Source organism: Mastigoproctus giganteus, chromosome 7, assembly GCF_048544385.1.
Source record: "Mastigoproctus giganteus isolate SK-2022 chromosome 7, ASM4854438v1, whole genome shotgun sequence".
NCBI lineage: Eukaryota > Metazoa > Arthropoda > Arachnida > Uropygi > Thelyphonidae > Mastigoproctus > Mastigoproctus giganteus.
The window spans coordinates 201,597,548-201,621,135 of record NC_143581.1 but is presented as its reverse complement, the minus strand read 5'-3'; the positions used below and the strand labels follow the sequence as shown (position 1 = coordinate 201,621,135).

Sequence of the window (23,588 nt, the reverse complement as noted above, 5' to 3'; positions counted from 1 at the left end):
ACTTCTCTTCACAAAAACAATGAATTGCCACTGAAATCTCAGCTGCATAATTTACACATGTAGTTTTGTGTGAGGAAAAAAAAAAAAAAAAAAAAAAAACCATACTCCTGAGATTTTGTTGTTCTTTTTCCTGTTTCTCCACTCGTGGCTCCACAAACTTATGTTTGTGAGTATCTATAATTTTGAAATACAGCCTTTTTCCTGAAGCACATTTATCTCTGTTCCCACTAACAGACTGCAATTAGGTGATATACATAGCTACCTGAGAGCTATATAGTATGGTACCTGCTGCATACGCTTTGAACTCAAGAATTTACCTCATTTAAAGAATTTTTGTACCATTGCATTATATATATATATATATATACAGATATATATATTATAGTGTTTGCACTACGTTGGCTGGATAAACACAGTCATACATTAACTGAAAGATTATCCGATCAGTATGATCAGATATTTCTCTCCAACTCAAATTATGCATTTTGTTTGTTAAACAAAGGGATCAGAACTTTGAATAGTCCATCCTTCACTAAAAAGAGCTGCCAATACTGTTGCTTCCTTCTTACCTTGTTTTTACATAAATTTAAATTCCTCTTGGAACTCAGTGAATACAACCTTGCTGCTTGGGAAGAAGTTGCACATTATATACACACACTTTCTCCTAGTTCCAAATGACTGGGGTGATAAAAGGAATATTGTATCTATGAACATCAGGGAGTGCAATATTGGTAACACAGCCCAGAGTTCATAAATTTTTCACAGGTAAATTCCACCAAGCTGATCATTAAAAGAAGGTTTTAACCATGAGACAAGTCCTTTTCTAACCATATGGGAATTGGCTGTCGGAGTCGTGTGAGCAGTTTTGAGAGTGCTACATTGTGGGATAAATAAAAAGCTTTCAGGAACTTCTCTGAATGGGGGTCCATGGGAGGATATTGGCGGCCTTTACTACGCCCTAGGCACTTGGTGCTATTCTGCTGGGTAACTTGACAGTAAAACCCTTTCCTGGGGTCATACCTGAAATTTAAGTAAGAAATAGTAAAAACTCTAATTATATAAAGATTTATAAAATTAGGTTAGTTGTATGTATTTGAAAGAATCATTAATGTAATGATTTTAAAATGTGCAGATCAATAAATAAAAATTTCCAACTAAATCAGGGGGCCTTACTTTCTTAGGGGAAGCAAGTTATTATTTGAGCAGAAACAAGGTCTTTTCAAAATTGAATTTTCTGACTGAATTTCATTTACAATTTTTGAAACTAGAATAAGGGAGGTGACTGTACAAATGGGTTTAAGACCCCCTCCCACACACACTAAATGACATTAATTGTGGATTGTTTAACATACATTATATTCTGAACTTATGAAAGCAGAGAATTTTTATTCATATTAAAATTAATACCCACCCAGTTATAAAAATCATTATGGTTACAACAGTTCTTGAGAACACATCTTTGCCTGTAGTATTATGATTGGAAAAGAAACAGTTCTGCAGAAAACTTTGATCGCAGTGGTGATCAACATTATTCTAAATGACTATTATATTAAACACACTATAAAGAGCCAGGTGGGCAGGATCAGCAGTGCATAGCACATGCTTCTTGATTAGACCGGGGTTTGAGCCCATGACCACCAAATACGGAGGATGCAGAAAGGTTGGGCAATATAGCCTTAGTTGCTAATGCTCCTAAAAACCAAATGACAAACAAGAGCCAAGTCATTCATTTTTGAAAGATTTGTCCAGCCACCTCATTAGGGCAATAGTTATTTAAAAAGAAAAACAAACTAAAAAACTTTGGTAATGTAATTGTCTTCATGGGTTTACAAGGCAAATTTAAAAGCTGATAATACATTTAAAAAAATTTCTTATTGGGGGGGGGGGGGAGGGACCCCCTTCTGCTAAGCAATGCTAGATATAGCAGGTTCAATTTATTTAAAGTAAGGGCCAAGAGAATAATCTAGACTTGTTTTGAAGACACATTTTGACTGGGGGGGGGGGGGGGGGAGCAGATTACACCTCTTCATCAGCCTGACTAGCTAGCTACAGTTCCAGGTAAATAAAGCCTTTACAGAAATTTCATCCAGTGCATCGTGGGATGAGAATCTCAGACCTTTTTCAAATGAGCAACAAGTGGCAAAATAACTATATTATCGAGGACCTAGAGTCTGAAGATTTTGGTGGCTATGAAAATTGATATCGTACATAAATATAAAGAAATAAAATAATCTCATCATTGTGAAGCTTTAACACACTCTCCAGCTATCTATTTCATTTCAATTCATTTGTACTGTGATTAAACAAGTCATGTCCACATCACTGATAGCAATGCAAAACAAATTTTAATGTGCTTAATATTCAAAATTCTCAAACATCAGGAGTTCGGTACTGAACTCATGTTTCTATACTCTTAAAAATATCTAGGTGGCAAAAGAGAATTTAATTATCAGTATCTACATCAAATAACATTATTCCAAAGTAATGTTTCAAAACTGACTAATTTTATAAATATTTAAACAAACAGCTAAAAGTCATTAAAAATATACATGCCTCAAGTGATCCCTATAGTCCAGGAATGGTTTGATCTTGAGAAAATGCTGAAGTTTGTTCATAACAACAACAGGATCAGCCTTCAGTTCTTCTCCATCAATAATCATTAACTATAAAATAAATTGCTTTTGTTAATGGTGATTATATAGAAAGAGCAATTTGCAAAAGGAAATAATATATATATATATAAAGATGCACACATATGTTTTGATTCACTGGACATTAAAAATTCAAATTCATCTTATACTAAAAATTTAAAAATTAGGCACTTGACTTCACATTTTTTATGCAATTTTAAATGGCTCATATACCAAATAATATTGCATTCTTGTTTATTTTATATCCAACTTTGGGTATCCATTATTGAGAAGGTAATGGTCTTCTCTAAGTTTGCTTGGAGAAGACCACTTACTTACTACTTTTGGCAAGAAACAGGTTCAAATTTTTCAGTTTTAAAGAATCAAGCCATTTAAAATTGCACAAATATGTTAAGGCAAAAGCATCTGATTTTTTAAAAATCGAGTATTCACATAACACCTTTCACACAGTGTATTCATAAAAAAATAAGACTCTGGCATGTGTCCCCACTTGGGTAGGGCATACGCCCAACAAATGGTTTCACCCAGACTGTATTGCACCAACAATGAAGTTTAGCAGTGTGATGGTATGGATCTATTTAATGCGGTTTTGACTTGACCACTGTTGTTATCATATTTGTATCAGCATGATAATACTTTGTGCCACAGAGCACGGTTCAGTACAACAGTAGTCTAATGAGAATGATGTGGTGAACAGGCCATTCTGAATCCAACTGAACACGTTCAGGATGATTTAGAACAATTAACAGCTAAAATAAGACACCCTAGTTCAAGCAGAGAACTAGGCACAGCCTCATGAGAGGAATGGAGTTTCCAAGCTTTACATACTGAAAACTTGAATAAGGTATCAACTCAGAGTTACTGATATTTAAAGCCCATGGAGATCCACTCAATATAAAATATTTCATATTTCTATTCAGGTTTTTTCATTTTGCATCCCAATGCAGGATAGTTGTTAGATTTTTCAAAACTGTATGACATTTATGAAAAAATTGTACTGCAAAAGACATTTTGTGTTTACACGATAAAATTTCTGTTTAAATCAGTACAGTTTACACAACTAGTCGTTTGATAATGACAAACTGAATTTAGCAGTCATATAGATTTAAACCATGGTCAACTCAAACACTACTATACACTTAGTGATCACTGAATTATGACCACCCCATCCGTAATGGACTACGTCATATAGCTCATTGTAAACTGAACAGCTTTGTATGCTAGAGCAGTGGTAATTTGCATCTGATCGTGCAATTCAAATGATAAAGCAGCAGTTATAGGACATATTAAAGATATCACAAAGTTTCAAAAGGGCACAATTGTGGGAGCTTGTTTGATGGGTGCTTCTATATTGGAAATGGCATGTTTTGTTGGTTGCTCACAGCCCACTGTGGATAAAGTGTACAAAGGATGGTATTAAATGGGTCAAACTGCCTCCCATTGACAGAACTAAAGAACTACACAAAGTGGATGTTCACGGTAAACAAAGGGTGCAGCGTGTTGTACAGGCTCAATGGCAGGTTATTGTGCAACATTTGACATCGCAATAATTATGGGGAATGCAAGAACAATATTCCAAATGAGGATGCTCCTCATACTCAGACATGGAGTTCCAGAGCACACAACCCAAGAGACACCCTCTCCTCACCGCTGATCATCGTCAATGTCAAATGCTGTGGTGTCAATGTGCTGGTTGGACACTGGAAACGTATGTGCTGGTCGGATGAGTCCAAATACCTGGTGTAACATGCCAATGGATGTCTTTGTGTGTGGCACAAGCAACAAAAGTTCATGGACTCATCACACACACAGTGCTCACTATCCAGGCAGGTGGCAGTGGTTGCAAGAACTAGGACCTCTGGCGTGTGTGTACCAACGTGCGTGCACCCTGCCATTACATTTTTTCCTGGAAAGACAGAATCTTCCAAGATGATAACACACGTGTCACTGTGCATGAGTAGTTTGAGGAACAAAGTGAAGATATCACCCATCTTGACTGGTTTCAAATTTTGCAGTCAGGCAAAATTTGAAATTGAACACCTGTGGGAAGTAAGGACATGCAACTGCCATCTATTCTGACACTGTGGACAGCCTTGCAGGCAGCATGGCACCAGATCCCTATGGACATCTTCAGACAACTATTGGAGTTAATGTCTATTAATGTCTAGGCAAATAGTGGCCCAACACAGTATTCATTCAATGTATATCCGCAGTAGAAATTTTATATATAGAACGGTAAATGTCTGATTTATTTTACTCTAACTACATATCTGCATTTCAGAATATCCCCCCCCACGTATTTTTGTACAGCTGTATGCCTTACTTTAGCTGAAACAAAAAAAGTAAGTAATTGTTTGACCACATCAAGTTTTTGTTTATCCTTTCAGTAATTTTAATTTTCTATAATGTATTTGGGGTGGTGAAGGTTGGCTAACCCATTACTAACATTTACTTGTGATTTAGTTGGCTCTTGGGTGATTCTGTTATGCAGCTAAGTATCCTTCCTGTGGTGAGAATCTGAGTTAGTTCACAAAAACATTGTGTTCACTGGAGATAAATTTTAAATAATTATCACCATAGACAACTCTTAAACAAAAAACTACGTTAGTTAGTAGTGTGAAGGGCATCAATTTTATCTGTATCTCATATTGTGCTCTTCCTTCACGAGTTACCATGTATTGCACTACCTCGAATAAGTAACACTTCACTAAAAGAGAAGACTATTGTTACTTATTCTCAGCAGGCAGGTACCCTGGTATTGCAGACGTGACAATCCAGTTGTGAAGATAATCCCACAATATGAGAGATGCCAGAAGGTGTACGTGATAATATTTAAGTAAAAATTAAATGCAACAAGGCATATGCCTTGTTGCATTCACTCAAGAGTTGTCTATGGTGTGTTTACACCAATATTATATAGATTATTATACTCTTACAGATATGATGCCTTGTTGCGTTTAATTTTTACTTAAATATTATCATGTACACCCTCTGGCATCTCTCATATTGTGGGATTATCTTCACAACTGGATTGTCACATCTGCAATACCAGGATTACCTGTCCACCCACCAATGAAAGGCCAACAAGCCTTGAAACGGTTCTGTCTGGGTGAGAATAAGTGTCCACTGAGAATAAGTAACAATAGTCTTCTCTTTTAGTGAAGCATTACTTATTCGAGGTACTGCAATATATAGCAACTCGTGAAGGAAGAGCACAATATGAGATACAGATAAAATGATGCCCTTCACACTACTAACATAGATTTTTGTTTAAGAGTTTCTATGGTGTGTTTACACCAATATCATATAGATTATTATACTCTATATTATAGATTATAGATTATTAAGATATGATGCCTTTTTGCATTTAAGTTTTACTTAAATAATTATCAAAATACATTTAATGTTGCTAAAATAGTTAAATCTGCATTTTCATGGAAATCTAGACTATTTGAATTGAAATCTGTTAAAGGTGCTAAATGAGAGCTATGGGGAGGAGGGGATGTTGTTGAATTTACTGGATGTTTCATCCAGTAAATTCAACACATTTGCTGTAAACTGCAGTGTATGTGTGGTTGTGTGAGATGACAATGCTATCGTTGTTCAAAGATATTTCATCATATGGATTTCTAGATGCCTGTAAAGATAGAAAATATGTTTGGGCATTTAAGGTAGGGTCATGCTCAATGAAGTAATTAAAGAGACTTGTTTTCCTGCTCCAGAAGATTAATTTTATTATTTTGCATAACTTTTCCTGCAGAAGATGTTTGATGTTGTTGTTTGTTTGTTGTTTGGTTTTTAGGAGCATTAGCAACTAAGGCCATATTGCTCCGGGATATGCGGTGGTCATTCCCTGACCTTTCCGCATCCTCCATATTTGGTGGCAACGGGCTCGAACCCCGGTCTAATCAAGAAGCATGTGCTATGCACTGCTGCTCCTTCCCACCTGGCTACGGAGGCACCCAAGATGTTTGAACAATGGTCACTAATAATGCAGGGTGCATCCAGTTCATGAATACTTACTTTGATTGACAGAAGCATACCAAGATCTCATTTTCTCTAACAATTTGGTCCTTTGAAGTTTAATGAAGAAGGTTTTCCAAAGAACATTTCCAATCACATATTTTGTTGCTTATCTATTAGCATTTCTGAAATCTGCCTTCATGAAAATTTATGGAAATTCAGTTTTACTAATGGATGATACATTACCAGCAGTAACTGACATTCATAGGCAACCAGACCATTCTTCATCCTACAAAGCTGCTTATGAATATTTTTTTGTGAACACTGCTGCGTAAACATTTACAGCCATAATTTCTTAATAGATTTCTGTTGGTTTCTTAACAGAAACCAACAGAAAAACAGATAAATTCTTTCTCTTCTTTTAAAAATATACATGTCAATGTGAATGGGCATTTCTAATATAGTACTATACAATCACTTCTGAAAGGATGTCATTCACATCAGTCTCATCTAAGTTACCTTTGAAAGGTAACTTAGAAAAAAAAAGTTCAAAGTTACCTTTCAATACCACATCTAGTTTTTAAATTACAACACTGGCAACTGATTTACCATCATACAAAAATTAGCATGAAAATAAGTTCTTGATGAACAGGTACTACTGTTGATGAATCTGTAAAAAAAATTATTATATACTGGACACATTTGAGAGTTGAATATAGATTGAGTAGCTAATAAAGAATAAGCCATTTTATACTCATAATAATATAAGCATCCTATGGTGCTTATATTATTTTGCATATCTTTAAGTTTTGTTGCAAGATACAAAAAAAATTAGATCTTTATGAATTTCTTTCACACTTGTATTAATTTAATAATTCACAAAGAAATAAAAATTTCATTTTGCAGTAATGGGATAGAATTACCATACCTGTTGTGGTGGAAAATAAGTAAGCCAGCGGTCAAGATGTTGAGCATACATGCCAGGGTTAAGGCAGCGATTCCTTAATTCCCTTAGAGGTCGTGGAGCTCTATCTCCCGCAGTAACAACTTCATAGAAGCTGTAATTCAGAGCTGTTTGGTCACGGTGGGCACGCATATGCTAATAAAACAAAATTAATAAAAATATATAATTTTTTGGAGTTGGCTATTAAATTAATAATTACCAGAAGAGAGCAGATAATAGCTGTTTTTTCATATTCATTTTTTTGTTTCTTTTTTATTTGGATATTAAAACAACACAGACCTATAATGGTTTTTCAGGCCACATGACAAGAATTATGACTATATTTCTCCATCATGTAACATTTTTTTGCACAACATTACTTTTTATGTTTTTAAATAAAATACAAAAAATTGCATTATACTTTTTTATTATTATAAGGTTAGTTGGCTGCCTTTTACTATTTCCACTACTAGTTGTTGATTTTTCTAACATGCATGCAGACAGAGAACCTTCCAGAAATGTTGCAAATTACAGTGTACGGTAGTGTTACTTTATAAGTGAGTGTCATTTGTGGTAGCTTTGTTACAAAAAAGAAAAGTAAAAACATTACAAAATTTGCTAAAAAGGAGTATTATGCATATTCCAGGACAAAATTGCAATCAAGATAACTATGTGTAAAGTTTGGCACACTTGTATTGAATAGCAGAGGAAATGGAACCAAAGAAATAAAAAGTTTCTGCCTTTTACTATTTCCATGGCTAGTGTGATTTGAGAAGCCACAGAGATGATTGCTATTTTCTTATCAAAAATGTAAGACTATAACACAGAAAATAAAAAGGCCATTTCACATCTAGACCTATCACACATGGGCTTGAGTTAGCTATACTTTCTCCACTGGAAACTCTGAACACAATTTCATCAACAGATTCTGAATGTAATTACAAGGTGAGAATGCCTGTTCTCAGCATGAAAATGTATGTGAATCACTGAAGTTTGTCATGGATATTCTACTATTGATGATAGTTAAAGCTGTCTTTTGGGTCTAGAATGCTGGTAGAGCCAGTTTTCAAGTCCCACTTGTGAGTCAAGTGTATCAAATTCCAAGAAAACACAATTGGACTTTGTCAAATCCACTGTCATTAGTCACTGTCCAGGAGTTGGGGCAATGAATAACACACTGCAGCTATCTCTCAATGGTCCTCATGTTACATGACTGGGTACTATTTACAGTTGGAGAAAGTTGTTCCACGATGCAATTCACATTGACAAAAATATATATATATATAAAACCAAGATACTTCCTCCTCTTGCAAAAGGACCGAGAAAAGGTGGATCCTACATGAACTCAGAGACACTGATGGGATAAGGGAGTTTTTAATAAACATGAAGTGACATTTAAGATTGAGGCTATAAAGTTCTTTTAAAATACATAAGACGAGCTGACTGTCTTATGGGATGTTACTGTGATACTGATATTTTCCCCCAGCAGATGTGGTCCAGAGGAGCTATTCTTAGTGCTTGTTACATTTCCTTTTGATGAGGACGTTCCCAAAATACAGCCTTTTGACAGATTTATGGGAGCCTTTCAAAAGTACAATGCATTATCTGGAAGTTCATGGTGGATCTGATACATCTTCAGTTCTGGGCCTCTTTGCCATTATCAGGATTCACAGAGATTTTTAACTATTTCAGTGCCTTAGCTCTCCACCACAAAACCCAAGGAACACCAAGGGTACTTGAACACCTTACCTACCTGCACCTTCACCAGCCTGAATCCTATCCCTCAGACTGAGGTGTAGCATTGATAAGGTTGATCCCTGTTAGCGAATCTACTGGCCAGTTGATCCAAGGTGAGCAATACCAGGATCTCCAGCCTTATTGAAGCAGGGCTCCTCACCAACTAGGATCCCCATTTCTGAATTTCTTTTGGGCCATAGCACACAGCAAATATGCCAGATTCCTATGATGTTAGCCTGAAACCTAGGTAGACTCTACACCAGTGGTGTCTAAGCTACGGCCTGCAGGCCGGATATGGCCCAAAAATAATTTTTATACAGCCTGTATGGAAAGTGAACTAAAACAGCATTTTAAATTTTGCAAATTTTTTGTAATTTTTTAAAAAAACAAAAGTAAGTCATATATTTATAATTTTAATAAATCTAAAAAATAAATCACTGACATAGATTTGTTGTACATAAAAGTGTTGGGAATTTGGATTCTTATATATAAACTGAAAATAAAACTTCCTTTTACATGTAACAAGTTTTGAAAGATGTAACACACAAATTTTTCTTGAATCACTCTGTGCGGCCCACAAAACAAATCTAACTTTGAATATGGCCCCTGTACGGGAAAAGGTTGGACATCACCGCTCTAGACATTGGATACCAGTGATGTCAAATGGAGGAAGAAAAACATCGTTGACATCATAGAATAACACTCTTCACCATATGGTCACCTATACATTAAGAGCATTATAATTAATAACAAATATATTTTACTATTATGATTCAGAAACCACGCAGCAGGCAAGCGAGTGGAAATATTTAGTTTCACAGCGCTCTAAAACTTTTAAGTTACCCATTTCTGTAGATAAACAAATGACACTTGTGTCTTTTGATTACATGCACATTGTCCATTTTATTCTACATGGTACAATGCTGAATAAAGAAGAATACACTGTGTGATTTATTTTTATTTCTGGGATTGAAGGAGCTTAATAGTTGGTGGTTTGATTTCGAAGAGGTACCTAAGTTGCCACAACGCTACAAGGTATATCAAAAAAGCAGCTATGAACCTCAATAACAATTAAATGTATAACAATGTGGTAGCTTCAGGCCTGAATTAAATAATTAACCCTAGTATTTTATCAAGCACAAAAGGAGAGTATCATTATTAAGGGGGGGGGGGATCTAAAAGCATGATTTTAATATCAAAAGCCAAAAATGTCACAAGCAGCCAATGCTTGGACCTTTTCAAAATATGCAATGTAATTTTTCCAGTGAATAAAATCTGTATGCAAGAAGTTTCTCAAAATAAAACTTTGTTAAATACATTATTAGACATTAGCTAGTTTTGTAGCACAGCAGCTGGCATGTTATTAGTGGGACACTAATAACTCATTTACACTGACTGACAGCAGTTCTGACGTTCAAGAAATCTGTAAATTTATCTTGAAAAAACATCAAGGATTCAGTTTATTATCATCTTAAGCATTTAAAGATGTACATTTTTTTTTAAATTTCATTAATGTTGTTATTTGATTACAACTAGGAAAGATAATTCTCTTGGAATTATCTGCTGTTATAAAATAAAAAAATGGCACTAATGTAAAAACTATTTAAACAAGAAGAATATTGAAGTATTCTGTTCAATAATTTGACTGAAGGGTATCAGTTAGCTGTGAATGAATTGTGTTAAACTTTTTTTACAGGTTATAAAACAATTAGAAGAGCACTTCTTCTTTGTGTGAACATTGGGGTATGGGAGTCAGTTAACATCATAAACATATTCATCACTGTCACATGTAAGCCTCCCAAAAGTGGAGCCTTTTGAATAAGAATGAATAAGTGACTCTCTGAAAGGCTTCTGAGATGTATATGTTTGTATATGATTGGCCTTCCATTAAAGTTAAATTATGCTTCTCTGAAAGAAAAACCTGTGTTAGAAGCTATAAAACAGTCATTATGACCTTTGCTCGCAGCTGGTGTAACATCATTATGTAAAAAACTTTTTATTGAAAGATAGATGATGTTTTGCTGCAACTGGACACAAGGTTTTTGCATGGGTAAAAAATACCAGGAGACAGAGGTTGACTGAAGGTTCAATCTATTATACATTACCAAAAACATTCCTGAACATATGCTGGTCCATGATCTCAAGTTTTGCATCCAAAAGGACAAATATATCATTTGAAAGTTTTAGGGTGACATAGAGTTTATATTAACCAGTAATTAATTACAAAATTACGCCACACGTTTCTTGATTAGACCGGGGTTCGAGCCCGTCACCACCAAATACGGAGGATGCGGAAAGGTCAGGGAATGACCACTGCATATCCCGGAGCAATATGGCCTTAGTTGCTAATGCTCCTAAAAACCAAATAACAACAAACAAAATTACACAATTAAATAATTGTACCTGTTACCAAATTGTGCAATTCAGCCACTTGAATATTGTGGTATGGCAGAGGTAAATGAGTTTAATTTTTTGGTATTAAGTTCAACTATGAAAACTGAGCCCCCTCCCATTGTTTGATCCTTAAAAAAATGAAGAAAGTTATATAAATGGGAAAGCTTATCACTGGAAATAGTGTTCATGATTAAATAAATTAACTGTTGAATGCTATATATAATCTTTTTAATAGCAAAAATTATCAATAAAAAAAAAAACGTGATAAAGTACCTTAAGAAAAATCAATAAAAAATAAAAATAAAATTTACAAATTCTTACATCTTACACACCTGGTACCAAGAGTAGGCTCTTTTAATGGGACTAATAAGAATAGTAACAAGTTTAGCAGCAGGTAATAAGGCATGAGCTCTCATCGGGACTAACTCGCCATCAAAGTAGGTAGCACTCTTTTCAAATAAATATTTGTCAGTTGAATTTTTGGGCACAGGGAAGAAATTCATGTACCTAGAAGAGAGGATAAAGCATTTAGGTATAAGTGTTTCTTCAAACATATCAAAGAAAACTTATCAAATGAAATAGAACCTAAAGGCTCTTATTTGCTATCTTCAAAATATGAAGTAGTTACTAGTACTACTAATAATAAACATCATTAATAACATTATCATCAAGAAAAAACTCAAAATTTATGAAAGCCCACAATTAATTATATAAATACAGTAGGATTGCAAGGAAGCAATTCCACAGGTTATTGTGGGTGAAAAATGTGGATGGGAGAACCTTTCAATACTGACCATACTCCTCACCAACCTGAAACTGTAGAGAAATGATAGGAACACATAAGCAATAGGCAAGCAGAGTTGTGTAAAGGGTGGGGGAGTCACACAATCAACAGAGGCATAAGGAAGAAAGGAGAGTGTTCAAAATTGCAAAGGGAGAAAGGAAGAAGAAAGAAGGCAGATGTAAACTGAAATGAGACTAACAAGAGCCCAGTGAATGGAGAAGGTGATGCTGCTACAAAAATAAACCCATGTTGGGTCCCTCATTGGTACCACCAACTCCAAAACTGGATGAATATGTTTATTTGCTGATTTCAACTAATGTTTCTTGGCTTTACCTCTATAAGTAATGTTCAAGCCAGCACCTCTGGGGGAAAAAAAAGTTATGCAAAATGTCCAGAATTATGGGATATCTTCATTATCTCATTTTTACCCTATCTCACAACTTATTAGTATTAGTAAAATGATGCAAGGAAGTAATTCCTCAGGTCATTCTAGATGCAAAACGTTATTTCGACATGAACCTGATTCTCAGCAGTTATGGAAATTGCATGCAAAAGAATGCAGCAGGCATGGTTGTTTATGCAAGCTGACACACAAACAGCATATGTGCAATCAAATCATCCTGTGTTATAACAGATTTAAAATGGCGTTAGGAACTAAAAATGCTGTTCACGCTTTCCAATTAAAAAATTACATTTTGTGTAAGGTTTTGCAACAAAAATGCCATTTCTACCGTTGAGGAGTACTGGCAATAATTTCCACAGTGAAGAATCCCAGACAGATGAATGTTTATGTTTATCAATGTTCACCAAATTCTGCAAGAAAATAAGCGATTTCTTTTTTAATGCCCTCATCTAAACTAGGGCCCACTTGTACCTACCATGTAAACAGAGACAGGTGAAATTTACTGAACGTGTGGATGACTCATTTCTCGAAAGAACAGATTAATTTCCAGAATAAGGGAAAATCACTCTCTCCTAATTCTCTAATAGGGTGTAACAGTACAAAACAGGTTGACCACGGCATATTATCTGCATCAGGACTATGCATCAATCTTTTCCACTGGCTATGAATGCAGGAAAGCAGTTGACCAGCATGACTTCTCGGTACAGTATATGGGAGTCTGTTGTAATGTGTTACGGACATGGTAAATTGTGAAATGTCCCTTTAGTTCTTAATTCATGCATTCTACAGCAGCAGCTCTATTGCCTAAAGGCCAGAGGTGCAAACAATGCATAACATAGAGTTTAGTTCAGTACTATTCTTTATATTTTGCAGTAATACAACATTTGTGTTTAAACAGATTGGTAAAAATAATTGTTTTTGTTTTCTGATTATATATGTAAGTTTCTTTTTTTTGGATACTGGTATCTTTAAAGAGGCCCCAAGAAGTGTAAGTACAGTCCTGAGTGTAGCTCCCTCTCCTGACTTAGTAATGAAAGAATTAATTCCACCAGTCTCAATGTTCCATGTCTGGAGAACATTAAAAAAAATGAAGAAATGAACTTATAATATCCAGCGATTTCAACATTGTGAACCCGAAAACACAGATAACCAATTAGAATTCTGAAAATGGTTAGCATACTCCACTTGCCCTGCTGCATTTTGTTCAAACAAACCACATTTCACTCATGGAGTCAACAATGCCAGAAACTGTAATTTAAGGGCTCGCATGTTGTCCCTACATGTATTCACAAGACAACATGCTCGCACATGTTGTCTTGTGAATACAGTGAATGACATCAGTGTGCCTCCGACCAATACAACTACAGTAAATGGGAAATATAGCTCTCTATATGTGCAAAGGGCATTCTCACGAATTTAATGTTTGACATTTCTTAAGCTTTGTAAACTTGTATGTACTGCTGCACAGGTCGCTAAGTTCAGCTTGGTGCCATGTTTTGCGTTCACCTGGTGTTATCTCGCAGACGAAATCGCACATGAGCCAATGAGAAAATCATGTTATACATACATTGTTCCTTAACACAGTGGTCTCCAAACTTTTTTGGTCATGCACCCTTATTTTACTTAAAAGGACTAGAGTGCATCCCAGAAAAAAAATTAAATATATAAGTTTAATATTTTTTTTTATTTATAAATCATTTACATGGAAGGAATTATATCTAAAATCACAAATAATTTTAAAAGATCACAAATAAAAAAATACAAAACAAAATTAAATTGAAGTTCAAGTACACACTGATAAGAAATCATTAATGTAAAAAGTGTAGTAAATGTAATGCTATTTGTTTTATTTATAAATAATTTACATGGTATGCATTATATCTAGATTTTATTATCTAGATATAATGTATTATGTCTGGATTATATATCAGTGTGGAAAACAGCCTTCACGATTTTATTGAGGATCATCTCGCATACCCCTAAGGGTGCGCACAACCCACTTCGGAGATCACTGCCCTAATATTTCAGTCGCATTGGAGAAAATTTGCATTGCAAAAATGCACGTTATAACAGAACTGACTGTAAGTCTGTATTTGAAAGATAAAACAAACTTTAACTGAAATCCAGTAGACTAAATTTTCTCTGTAACTGTAAAAAAGAATTTCTACAAAAAGTTAGTGGATTTATGAAAAAAAATAAAAAAATTGCTAACATTATTAAATATTCAAAGTTAAAATTCTAGTTACCAATCCAGGCCTTTATAGTAATTCCTTCCATTAAAAAACTGGACTTCTTCAAATGTTTCAGGACTAGGGTAATTGCTGACAATGGCAGGATGCATGGAGAGAAATGTGTACAATGCTGTTGTACCTGCAGATAATATTTTTTTCTACATAAGTTTTTCTCATATTTCTCTCAAGTTTAAATAATATCAAACATACAATGACGTGATAAGAAAATCACTTTTAAAGTTAATAAAGTTACTTTTGAAAATGTAAAATCTAATAAGGCGTGTAAAGTTGATGTTATCCTCATATTTATGATCCAGTGCTGGAAATTACCCTGTCATTTAATAAGATTAGATTTCTGATCACAAATACAAGCCATGTGTACTATTCGCTCCATCACAAGTGAAAAAAATAAATCACTGCAGTCTCAGATGCATATTAATTCAATGGAGGAAAATCCACCTATTGAGCACTGTTTACTGATTTAAGATGAAGTGTTACACTTGATATGGATATAGTTTGTCATTACTGTATATGCCAGTTGCTACAAACCATGTCTGCATATGCAATGCTTAGAATGTATCACAGAAAGAGGCACACAATTTGAATATTTATTGTAGATTTTAACAGTAATGTAAAATAAAATATTTGCATCAACATCTCCTGTAATTATTGAACTTTAAATGCCAACAACTCTGGGCACAGAAAAAAATGTCACATTTTATTTCAAATGACTTGCTTAATAACTTCTAGTCTTCTTAATTTTGTGTCCTTTCTTGTAGGACATGCTGTGTAAAAAATTCATATTCATTTATACAATTTATTATAAAATAATTTTTAATTTGATATAAAATTATGGAATCTCAAAATAAAGTGCCATTTACATTGCTAATTTTGACTTTTCATGCATTAAAAGTTTTGCATGCTATATCCTACACACAGAAACAAGGATGATAAACTAGAAGCATCTTCTTAAAAACATGGTCATTTCTTCAAGTTAAGTATTTATTTAACAAGAGAGAAAGCTGTGCACCTTAATTATTTTTATTACATTGAAATAGTTCTCTGTGAACAATTTCAATGGTTATTTCCAATAAGTGATGCTATCTGGAAAAGAAATATTAATGTTGGCTAATCAACTTCATTTGTTAAATGTATTTATTGCCATTACTAAAAATAAACTTCATTATTATTATTATTTTAAATATTCAAAAAGTGGGAAGGACAATCTGGCAGACAGGAATTTAAGACATCTATTCCAGCCAGGATGTGCTTCTCTTATTTAAGTACAGTAAGACCCCCGTATCCGCAGGGGATACGTTCCAAGACCTACCGTGGATGGCTGAAACTGCGGATATAAGTGAACACCTGCTGACCCCACATACAATGTAATTTTCTTGTACATACGTATAATAAAGTTTAATTGATAAATTAAACACACAATAAGACGTTACCAACATTAAATATGATAATAATAAAGTACAGCAGACTCTCAATTTACCGGGATTGGATTAACAGGAACACTTCAAGACTCCAAATTAAAAAAAAAAAAAAAAAATCAAGTAATAACTAGAATAGGTATAAACAGATATTTTGAAAGTTGTAAATAAACAACAAGAACTGGCGTTATAAGTCGTAATTGGGAGATTAGTGTACCTATTAGTTTACAACCCCCGCTGTCTTCACACCTACCACTCAAAACAAAAACAAAGAGACCAAATGTTTAGTTTGATAGTTTGATTTAGTGCGTTGCATCGATGTTGTGTTCTGTTGTACCACAAAAGGACAAATTTTGTTTCGTAATTTATGTCAGGGATATCGGAATTTTTTTTTTTTTCTCGTTTAGAAATCGGGAAAACGATGGGCAAACAACAGTTGTGCTTTCAAATTAAACAAAAACTTGAAGTTATTCAAAAGTTTGAAAACGGTGCATCCGTTAAATCTCTAAAAAACTATTATAAGGTTGGTGATCAAACCATACGTGACACTGTTAAAAATAGAGGGAAGCTATTCGATTTAAAATGGACATTGTAAAAAATAAAGGGAAGCATCGTACTGGACATGCAAGTAGTATGTGTTAAATTTTCTCATTTTCTTTCCGTGGTTAACCACGGATACGGGGGCACAACTGTAGTTCAATTCGAGATGAGAGGAAGGAATGATTTTCAGGAAAATTACTTAAGTGATATTTACTGAATAATACAAACACTTACCTGTTTTCTGAGGACCAATAACAAGGAACTTTGGAAGTTGCTCACATGATTTTGTTGTTGACCAAATAGCCAAATGCCTTTTATCATTACAAGGATTCTACAAAGTCATCAATAAGAATTAATATATGACACTATGTTAATACCAAACTGCTTTACAAAATCATGGGAATAGAATTAAATATTTTATTGTTTTATTAGTTAATTTATGATTTAAATGCAATATTCTTTCGCACAGTTAAACTTTTTTCAACATGATGTTATTAAATTAAAGTAATTATTAACTGTACTAAACTTAACTGAGCCAATTAATTACAAACAATATTTTTAAATTGTATTTTTCAAACATAAAGCTTGAAAAAAGTCAGCCAATATGATGTCTCTCCATATTGTTTTAAAGCTGACCAGTAATACTAATTTTAAGGAAATAAAATATGTCTGCCTGTATATAAAGTAAATAGAGTGATTGGAAGAGGAAATCTCCAAAATGACAAGTGAGATGGTAAGTCTCCTTTCAGGCATAAAATTATCACAAAACAAAGTATAAAGAATGATCAGAAGAACTTTTAGAAGTGAAAAACCTCAATAAGACTTCACCCATTATCTTTTTCCAGAAATTTACTATTTTGTCTTTTCTCTAAATTTATATTTCAGTTGATAAATTTATACCAGCAAAGAAGGCATATTTTCACATTGGCCCTTTGAGTTTTTCCCTTCTGGAATTTTCTTATAGTTAGTTCTCTGTTTTGTACATGGCAAACTTCAATTTCTATTTTTTATTTGATTTACAAATTCTTCAAACTATCAGTTCTGTTAACCTTTCTGCAGATACTATGTTTCAGTTTTATTCTTTACTTTTTATTTTAAGTTTATTAGGCTTAATATACTGCTCTTTTCTAGTCATATTTTCATATTGATGAGTGATTTCACTCTCAATATTTCAGACTTCACTGTTTCCTCACATTTCTGCCTAGTTCTAATATACTTTGTCGCCTTTTTATCTCCTATAAGTTTCTGTTGCATTTCATAGTATGCAATTTTTTGTTCTTGTTTTAATCCTTTTGTTCTCCTTGTACTTATAATTGGTCCATTTATTTTTCATGGCTTCAGGTGCTTTATTGGTAAGAAATGTGTTTGCTTATTAGTTGTTGAGGTAGGGACTATAGCTGCTCAGCTCAGGACTTTGCTGGGTCGAGGGTTACAGAAATGCTATATTCTTACTTCACCTGCTGGAGTACCTTGTATCATTCCCCTGAAAAAATGGAGCATCAGCAGCTGAATTTCTTTCTACTTCTTCCCAGGTATTTCCCTTTATTATTTATACATGAGACACAACTTTCATCCTCACTACATTACACAGAATTTATTTTATTCTTCCCTAAATTCAGCTTGCAATAACTTTAAACCATTAAAGGAAACATATCATCTTACTGCATTTTCACTTCTGAAATTTCCTCCAGCCATTCTCTGTTCTTCATTTTGTGCTCACTTTATGCTGAAAAGAGACCTACTGTCTCACTGGCACCTTGGAGTTTCTCCTCTCTTTCTTCCAATCACCCTATATATATATATATACACGTTAACTTCATTTTATTTTTTTAAAACTGGTATTATTGGTCAAACTTAAGTCAACATAGAGAGATATGCAGACATACTTTTTGTTTTACTTTTTCAAGCTTTATTTCCTGTCTGGAAAATAATTTGGATTAGAAACAGTAACAACATCATACATATCTTACTATCAACCCCAATAATGGGCATTTATAACTTATGAACAATTTATAAGTGTAAAACTATTTCGTGGAAATAAATCAGATTCACCCGAATGGATTAATGAGATCTGTAATATGCTGTACATGAACAAAAGTTACAAAACATACTCAAAAAAACACTGGTTTAATCCAAAAAAGTAACTAACATAGTTGAGGAAAATTTTTATAAAAGTGCTAATTAATTATCATGAATAAACTTACCATCCAAATAGGATCTGACTCATCAGGATACATTTGAAAGTACCTTTCGGCTAGCTGAAGTGGAGGGACAGTAGCAAGTTGCAAATTGGTCCAACACTGCACAAACTTCACCACTGATTCAAAGGTATATAAGGCTAATCGATCATTCCCATAATTAGAAAGGTGAGTCATGAAAACATTAACCTGGAAATATGAAATGGATTAAAAAAAATTATTGGATGCTACACAAGGCAAAAAAAATGAAATTAAACTTAATTTCTTTCAAACAGTAGTTTAACAAAAACACTAATGTGCCTCAAATTTTTTCTTAACATTCCATATACAGTCAGTCCTCGTATAGCACGATAGTTGTGTTCCTAGAAACCCTCGTGCAATGCAAAATCATGCAATAGAAACAACAGGCCCTATGGGAAAAGTAGGGTTAGGTGCCAACCACCCAAGATTGAACACACATTTGTAACTAAAACATTACCAAACAATAAATAATCGTAATAAAATACTTACATATTTTATTACGACTATTACGTAATAAAATATTGTTAATGCTTTTGCTTCTATTGTAAGCAAACTTGTTTTTTGTTTGATTTTCTATCCAAACAGATGACAGCCATTCCATCCCTTCTAACTCTCTGTGTCTTGATCTAATGGATTTTAATTACACTTTGAGTTGTTCCTGCTATGAAAGTTTTTATTTTCTCTGCATTCTTTATAATTCTCGGCGTTGCCTCATTTAGGCCTGTAGCACGTGCAATATCACATGGTCTTTCATTTCGCTCAAAGCGCTTCACAATTTCATATTTTTTCTCTATTGACAGTGGCAGACTGGCCATAAACCATAGTATGAGGCCACTACAAATTTTCCCAGGTAAGAATTTTTGACCCAGTCGGCCTCTGTTTATCGATATTGCTTTTCTTTTTCTCTCTGAATCTGTAGTGTCTTCACCAGGACGCTTCCTTTTCATACCTTTTAAGTATTTCACTCATTTTTAGGGAATAAAGCACAATTACAAAATGAGGAAGCATGCTTGATACACATAAACAAAGCTGCGCCCGTGTAGCAACTGAATAAACAACACCGTAAATGCAGAGATACACTATTAACACCTCACATTTTACTAAAGCACATTTCTGGGGGTTACTACCATAAAACAATAAAAACAATTTCCAGTTACGTTTCTGCTAGTGGAATCTGTTATAAACTGGTAATAAACTCGATCTAATGGCATTTGCGATAATACCGATAGCTGAAATTGTGTGGGTTTTTACTCTATTATGGTGAAATGTGTTTCTCTTTCACTGATATAAAAAACATAAATACATTTTCAGAATCTTCTCTTCATTCCTACCGTGTTGCGTTCAGTTGGGGTGATTCCGCGTTCAACTCCCATTTCTTGACAACACAAAGACGAATCGTGCATAAGCGAATTCGGTTCATGTTATATAGGATATCGTTCCCCTATTTATAAATCGTGTATGATCGAATTCGTGTGGTGTAAACACATGTTATACGAGGACTGACTGTACTGACAGAATATCTAACTATAAATTCTGAATGAAGGCCTGAATTTTTCATTGTTTTTATGTCAGCATAAAAACAATGTTTGGTAATATGATGCTATAACAGCCGAGGAACAGCACCAAATGAACCAAGTTATTATAACATACTAGCAGCCCCTTGCGAAAATTTCACAATTGGTAGCAGATTTTCTCTAGTTGTCCTAAAGAAATGTAGTATCAATATATACGTGTAAAAATATTCAGGATCGGTCTTTCAAAACGATCCTGAATACATTGGCAGAAACACGAAATGGCATGTTTCTCCTTTGCCGCAAAATACATTCAACAGAATCAGAGTAGCATTTTCACTGTGACATACTTCTAAATCCTTAAATTACTTACCATAAATAACCTCAAAACAAAAAACAAATAAACTCAAAGTTGATAAAGTTAACAATAAAAATATGAGTTTTGAACATATTAAAAACGAATGGCAAGGAGTGTATGAGCTTGCTGCGCAACGTGGGGGCATATAGTGAGCTGTGATGGAATCCTAACAATTAGTTCTTTCTTTTAAGGTAGAGAATTTCACAGTTGGTAGCAGTTTTATTATTATTATTTATTTATTTTTTTTTGGAACAAAGGACATGATTTTGTAAATTTGCAAATTGTTAATCAGAAAAAAAATGCCTTATCAACTTAGACAACTATTTGTTTATAAGTTAACATCTTCTTGTGGCTCCATCTATGAAGTGAATGTTGAACTATTCTAGTTTGTAGTACAAAACTGGCCCATTCTGTAAAATAAAACTATTCGGAATTTTTAAATTTTAACAAATTTGTGCACACATAGGAAGAAATATCTTCAAGTTGAGCCCCATCAGCCACTTCTCTTAATCAGAAGTTGTTTAGTATTTATTTCTAGTTTTCTTCTATCAGTCAACTGTAAATAAGTACAGTGGGGCCCCAACATCCGATGGTAATTTGTTCCACAAAACTCGTATATTGAAACCAATAATACACTGATTTCCTGTAATTCATTCTAAACTCTTGAGAGGTTGCCCCAACAACACATAGGTATTTCTTACATGTTACACTTCGGATTTTTACATTAAAAATGAGTGTTATAAAGATTATATAATAGGTAGTTATAAAACATCTTCAAATAAAAATACAAAAACAATAAATTAGCATTTACCTTAGATTGAAGTGCGGCTAATGAAATCGATGGTGGCATAGTGGTGGTGGAACTAGATCAGGTGTCTTTTGTCACTACTGGCAAAGAAACTGTCCAAAGTAGACTATTTTTGTAGTCTTTTGTAGCTTTCTGAAGTAAAAAATGACTTCATCTTCCATTTTGCACTTCACGAGTTCTGTGTTTTTTTGCCACTTTGCTTAAACACTCCCAACAAGAAATGAAAGTCCTCAACTCTTCACCTGACACTTTTTGGTTGTCTTCCTCTTCCTCTCAAGTGTCACTCTTCATAATTTTCTTCAACTCTTGTAGCTCTTCATCAACCTCCAGACCCACTGATTCACCAAGAGTGACAATATCATTTGTCAAAGCACCATAATCTTCAAATCCATAAAATTAATGGATGATGTTTTTCCATGCTGAATTTATGCACCTGGTGGAAACATCATTCCAAAAACTTACCGTCCAGGATGTTGAACTTTGACCTCCAAAAATCTTTGGCCTCAAGAGATTGAAAAGGTTGGGATCATGGTTTGGCACATTATCCAGCAGGAGCAGTGCCTTCACAGGAAACTTATTTTTCTTCAAATCTTATAAATCTTGCATCAAAACACTCCCAGCAAGCCTTTGTTGACTTTTTGAATTCCCTGGGGGGTATTAGGGTGATACACCAACAAAGGCTTTAGCTTAAAATCTCTAGAGGCATTGGCACCTAACAGGAGAGTGAGCCTATCTTTCATAGGCTTATGCTCAGGTAAACTAGCCTCATCCTAAACTAGTAAACTAGTAATGTACCTTCTCCTGGGCATTCGCTTCCAGAAGAGGCCAGTTTCATCAACATTAAAAACCTGATGGAGAAGATAACCTTTTTGATCAACAAACTCTTGGAATTCAATTTTAAAGGCATCAGCACTTGATGCCTCTCAATACTTCTGATATTTACCCTGTTTTTGAAGCACTCGAACCAGCCTCTGGTTGATGGAGCTTTAAGTTTCAGATCATCCTAGGTCTGCTTAGCAAGTCTGCAGATAAATTGTCTAGGCACCCTTCATCTGCTTTTCCCTAATCCATATTAACAAAAGCCTTTCCATTTCCACAATAAAAAAGTCTCTTCCCTTATGCACTAATGTAGAATCATCATTAACTTTAACACTCTTTAGAATAGCCTTTTGTTTAACTATTGCATAAACAATCAATTTAGGAAAACTCACGTACTAATGCACTAATTTTTACTCTTTCATGTATATTTTATCATCTCCTGCTTCACTTTAATGGAAATTTTATTCTTAACTTGTGCTTTAGCAGCCATGGTTATTTTGTTGTTTTTGATTTCACAATCAATTATTTCAATTAGTGAAATAATTGATTATTAATCATTTGATCATGCCATCACTAGTTAAAACTGGTGCTAAATATTCTTGGTAATTTCATTTGTTTGCAGTGAAATATCTACTTTCAGATGTTATAAATTTGGATACAAAAATAACAGCATGCATTATTTTGAGCAATACTTTTGCTATTTTCATTCATTTAGTATGCTGATGTCCACAAGTCGTTATAATCACATTTTTTCTTTTTTTAATGTAACTGCATAAATTTTTACATGAAAG

At 34.1% G+C, this 23,588-nt stretch overlaps 1 protein-coding gene across 3 annotated transcripts in view; it reads right to left on the bottom strand.

Annotated features, from left to right (window-relative positions):
- Positions 1–392: 392 nt before the first annotated feature.
- Positions 393–23,588, bottom strand: part of LOC150083569 (bifunctional heparan sulfate N-deacetylase/N-sulfotransferase-like) — a 461,935-nt gene continuing 438,739 nt past the window's right edge. For 2 of the 3 annotated variants that reach the window (XM_090377367.1, XM_090377366.1), the window contains exons 13-19: positions 19,287–19,469; positions 17,317–17,413; positions 15,122–15,245; positions 12,021–12,195; positions 7,543–7,713; positions 2,554–2,663; positions 393–1,020 (exon numbers count right to left, since the gene is read on the bottom strand). In XM_090377367.1, coding sequence (XP_090233493.1) covers positions 801–1,020; positions 2,554–2,663; positions 7,543–7,713; positions 12,021–12,195; positions 15,122–15,245; positions 17,317–17,413; positions 19,287–19,469 — 1,080 coding nt within the window. In that variant the 3' untranslated portion in view covers positions 393–800. Of the gene's footprint in view, positions 1,021–2,553; positions 2,664–7,542; positions 7,714–12,009; positions 12,196–15,121; positions 15,246–17,316; positions 17,414–19,286; positions 19,470–23,588 lie in introns of those variants that run through there. The other variant, XM_090377368.1, reaches the window with a different exon arrangement.